The 5,145-nt window shown below is 43.3% G+C and overlaps 1 protein-coding gene across 1 annotated transcript; it reads right to left on the minus strand.

Annotated features, from left to right (window-relative positions):
- Window positions 1-3,724: 3,724 nt before the first annotated feature.
- Window positions 3,725-4,841, minus strand: LOC102733659 (olfactory receptor 6Z7-like). Its single transcript, XM_006732769.3, is given in 2 exon segments — window positions 3,725-4,142; window positions 4,145-4,841. Coding segments are annotated over 2 exon segments (936 nt in total). The 3' UTR covers window positions 3,725-3,903.
- Window positions 4,842-5,145: the final 304 nt, after the last annotated feature.

The following is a 5,145-nucleotide window of genomic DNA, read 5'->3' on the forward strand; positions in this document are numbered from 1 at the left end:
TTTTTCATGTGTCTGTTAGCCATTTGTATGTCTTCTTCGGAGAAGTATCTGTTCATGTCTTCTGCCCATTTTTTGACTGATTATTTGTTTTTTTGGGTGTTGAGTTTGAGAAGTTCTTTATAGATCTTAGATACCAGCCCTTTATCTGTAGTGTCATTTGCAAATATCTTCTCCCATTCTTTGGGTTGCTTCCTTGTTTTGTTGACTGTTTCCTTTGCTGTGCAGAAGCTTTTTATCTTGATGAAGTCCCAAAAATTCATATCTGCTTTTGTTTCCCTTGCCTTTGGAGATGTGTCTTGAAAACCTTTAAAATGGCCATGGAAATTCTCTATATGCCTGTCTCACACAAGCATTGTTAAGTGACAGAAGTAGTATGTCCAGTAATATGATCTGAGAAATGAGACGATTTAGTTCAAATAGTTTGGAAAATATGTAGTATCAGTTGACACAACTTCCTCCCTCCCTTTAGCTGATGCAAACCACTCTGTAAATTTTACCTTGTGATAAATCAGTCAACGTGGGGTAGGTTGATGCCTCTTCCCAATTAGAGTTGAGGAAGGCGACGTTCAGAGAAGTTCAGTAAGTTGCTCAAGGTCACACAGGCAGCATCTCTAATGCTACAACTTCTTTTGTGCCCATCTGACTCAGGTACCTTGTGCTCCTGGATGCTCATGATCATAGCTCTGCCTGCAGAACTGAGCCTCCTTAGCTGGGAATGGGCACCAGATCTCTGCTCCCTAAAAGAATACCATACCGTGTCTTTCTGTGTCTGGCTGATTTCACTTACCATAATGTTCTCCAGGTTCATCATGTTGTTGCAAATGGCAAGAATTCCCCTTTTTTGGGGGCGGGGGACTAAATAATATTCCATTGTATGTATATGTCATATTTTCTTTATCCATTCACCTGTCAATGGACATTTAGGTTGTTTCTATATCTTGGCTATTGTGAATAACGTTACAATGAACATGGAATGCAGATTTCTCTTCAAGATCCTAGTTTAAAGTCATGTACATTAAATATGTATAGCTTTTTGCACATCAATTGTACCTCAATTAAGTGGTTTTAAAAATCTCTTGACCCTAATTTACTTATATAAAATACAAATAATAGAATTATTTCAGGTATATTGTATTATTTGCTCACAATTCCTCTCTACTCACTGTCCTTATCATGACTTTACTCTGGATAAAATATACTTCCCTGTTCCTGATGACTTTTGCTTGGCCATATAATCCACTTTGGCTAGTGGAATGTGGATCAGATTGAGAGTTCTGAGCTGATGCCTAAAGAAGCACCAACTGGGGGCACCTGGGGGGCTCAGTTGGTTAAGCGGCTGACTCTTGGTTTTGGCTCAGGTCACGATCTCAGGGTCCTGGGATTGAGCCCCATGTGGGGCTCTGTGCTCAGCAGGGACTCTGCTTGTGGATTCTCTTTCCCTGTCCCTCTGCCCCTAGCCCTGCTCATGCTCTTTTTCTCTAAAATAAATAAATAAATAAATCTTTAAAAACATATTTTTAAAAAAGAAGTACTAACTGTTTCCACTGCCTTCTTGCTATTTGGCTTGAGAAGAGCATATCCTAGTTCTGGCATAAGAAACAAGTGGAACAGACCTAAACGTGACCCACAGCCTGAAGCAGAACACCACCAGTCAACCGTAGATCTACAAGCCAGGGAAAAAAAATGTTTTTGATTGCTTGTTACATACCAGTATTGTAGTAATAGCTGACTAATACAGCATCATATCAGTTAGGTGATGGGTTCAGCTGAAAAACAGTTGCTTAAACAGGATAGAACTAATTTCTCATCAACGTCACAGCATTGATTTAGGGTTGATTAGACAGTCCAAAATGTCAAAGAACTTGAGTCCCCCTATCTTGTTCCACCATTCTCAGCATGAAGCTTCCAGGTCAGGGTCCAAGATAGCTGCTCCAGTTCCAGCCATTATGTCTGCATTCCAACCAGAAGAGGAGGAGAGCGAAGGAAGTACAGGAAAGTATCTTTCCCCTAAAAAGCATATCCTAAAACTTTGTCCAGCGCATACTCCTATGACCCCATGTAGGGACAAGAGAAGAGCTGGGAAACATTTTTTTCTGGGTGGCTATGTTTCCAGCTGAGATCTGGTGGATCTATTACTAAAAGCAGAAGGAAGGAGTGATGTTGGTAGATGACAACACTCTTTGTCACACGTATCTCCCTGACAGTGCAGCTGTAAGGCTTAAAATGCGACAAATCTATATATAGGGCTTTGCATAGGGCCTGGAATTCAGCAAATTCTCTATAGGCAGCAGGTGTTATAATAGTCATGCATCTTTGGAAGTATGGAGATGGTGAAGACTTTACCTTTCTTCAGTGAATTGTTCACTTATTTATTACACCAAATTCACTGAGCAGCTAACATGTACCAGGCACTGTTCTGAGCATTGGCATCACTGAACGAGAGTGATGGGGTCCATGGTTTTGCAGCGCTCCTGTTGTGGTCTGTATATTCTCACTTGTGTGAAGTGAGAGCCACAGAAGGACGGAAAGAGGAGAGATGCATTCGTGCCTCAGTATCAGGGTGATTAAGGAACGCTCCATAACAAAGGGACCCGGAAGCCAGCCCTCAAAGGTGTCTGCACGCACTGGGAGGACAAGGAAGATCACAGCATTCAGATGGAACAGCTTGCCCAAGGCACTAGATGTGACAGACTTGAAATATCTGTGTAGGGGCGCCTGGGTGGCTCAGTTGGTTAGGCGACTGCCTTCGGCTCAGGTCATGATCCTGGAGTCCCGGGATCGAGTCCCGCATCGGGCTCCCTGCTCGGCAGGGAGTCTGCTTCTCCCTCTGACCTTACCCCCTCGTGTTCTCTCTCTCATTCTCTCACTCTCGCTCTCGCTCCCAAATAAATAAATACTTTAAAAAATTAAATTAAATAAAAAAATAAAAGCACAAAATGCATTGCTGCAAGCATCCTAACTTATTTTCCTGGCAAAAGATTTTTAACCGGTATGCTGTCAAATCCCACGCACATTCAGGTTTTTTTATGCATATTGCCAAATTACCCTCCAGAAGCATTGTATCAATTTCAGTTAATAACTTTCATTAATCTTGAAATTTGCAAAAAAAAAATGTTTTTACTCTTCCAGAATTCTTGTCTTCAAATTTTAAAAATTTAAAGATTTATTGGGGCATCTGGCTGGCTCAGTCAGTAGAGTATGCAGCTCTTGATCTGGAGGTTGTGAGTTCAAGCCCCACATTGGGTATAGACCCTACTAATAAAAAAATATTTTAAAAAATTTAAAGATTTATTTAAAACTTTACTCCAAAATTTTACCTTTTCATATACAAATGTCAGGCCTCCATGTAACTATAAAGAGATATAATTAATTCTTTTTTAAAAAAAAAAAGCTTCATAAGATTTCACAATAACCAAAAGGTGAAAACAACCTAGATATCCATCAATTGATTAATGGGTAAATAAAAAATGGTATATCCATACAATGGAATATTATTCGGCCATAAAAAGGAATGAAGTACTGATATGTGCTACATCATGCATATGCCTCGAAAATATTACACTAAGTGAAAGAAGCCACAGAAAAGGCCACATATTATATGATTTCATTTATACAAGATGTCCAAGACAGGCAAATCCATAGAAACAAAGAAGATTTGCAGTTTTTTAAGGCTGGCCGGCCGGGTTTGGGGAGTGACTTCTAATGTGTATGGGTTTTCTTGGTAGTGATGAAAACATTCTGGAATTAGATTGTGGTGATGGTGCATAGCTTTGTAAATATACTAAAACCTGACGAATTGCACATTTTAAAGGGTGAAGTGTATAGCATGTGAATTATATCTCAATAAAAATGAAAAGTATTGATAACCTGAGATCTCCCCATGCCCTGGTCAGCTGGTCAGCTTCAGGACCAGTATAGGGTTCTACGAAATGCTGCCTGGACTTCCCTGTTCCGTAGGCAGTAGATGACTGGGTTGCACATGGGCATGACCTCTGTGTAGATGACTGACAGCACCTTGTTGAGGTCCATGGCTTCTATGTGGCTGGGATGGGCATAGATGAAGAGAGTGGCTGAGTAGAAGATGCCCACCACCACCAGGTGGGAGGCACAGGTGGAGAGGGCTTTGTGACGGGCAGCGGCTGAGGCATGCGGAGCACAGCCCTCCCGATGGCCACATAGGAGGCTATGGCTACAAGGAGGGAGCCCCAGAGGATGATGATGACAGAGATGAAGTCCACCAGCTCGGTCAGGGCCACATGGGTGCAGGACAGGTTGAGCAGAGGGGAGACGTCACAGAAGAAGTGGTTGAGGACATTGGGGCCGCAGTAGAACAGGCTGGCAATGCATGCTGTTTTGATCACCGAGACCAGCAGCCCCCCAAGCCAGGAGGACAAGGCCAAGCCCAGGCAGACCTGAGGCCTCATGAGCAGTGGGTAGTGGAGTGGGCAGCAGATGGCCACATAGCGGTCATAGGCCATGGAGGCCAGGAGGGTGCACTCCGTGCAGATGAGGGAGATGAAGAAGAAGAGCTGGGTCATGCAGGCTGTGAAGGACACATGGCAGGGTCCAGTCCTCAGCCCCACGAGTAGTCTGGGCATGGTCACTGACACGTAGCACATCTCTAGGCAGCTGAGGTTGCCCAGGAAGAAGTACATGGGCTTGCGGAGCTCGTTGTGACTGCAGATGAGGTAGATGATGAGCATGTTCTCCAGGAGGGCCAGCAGGTAGAGGGTCAGGAAGACGGCAAACAGGACATCCCTTATGTCTAGCCTGGTGGACAAACCCAGCAAAACAAACTCCTGAACTCTGGTCATGTTGCCCGACTCCAGGGACCTCTCCATCTAAGTGGAGAAAGAAATAAGTTAGCAGAGACCATGATCCAGGCAGGAGTAAATGGTAAAAGAGGAAGCATCAGGGGCCCCAAGAGCCACTGTACATGCTGTAGGTTAACTGTTGTCGGGAAGACTGGTGGGCTGGAAAGTTGCAAAACTGGAATCGAAAATCTTCCACCTGTACTTAGCAAATCTGTGATCTTCGGCAAGACAACCTTTATGAGCCTTAGTTATCTTGTCTGTAAAATGGAGGTGAGAGCTATGATTGTTCTTTGTTTTCTTTTGATGACCTTAAGTGGTCTTTTCTAGGATG

This window comes from Leptonychotes weddellii, unplaced genomic scaffold (assembly GCF_054177405.1).
Source record: "Leptonychotes weddellii isolate Sample4059 unplaced genomic scaffold, ASM5417740v2 HiC_scaffold_10324, whole genome shotgun sequence".
In the NCBI taxonomy this organism is placed as follows: Eukaryota; Metazoa; Chordata; class Mammalia; order Carnivora; family Phocidae; genus Leptonychotes; species Leptonychotes weddellii.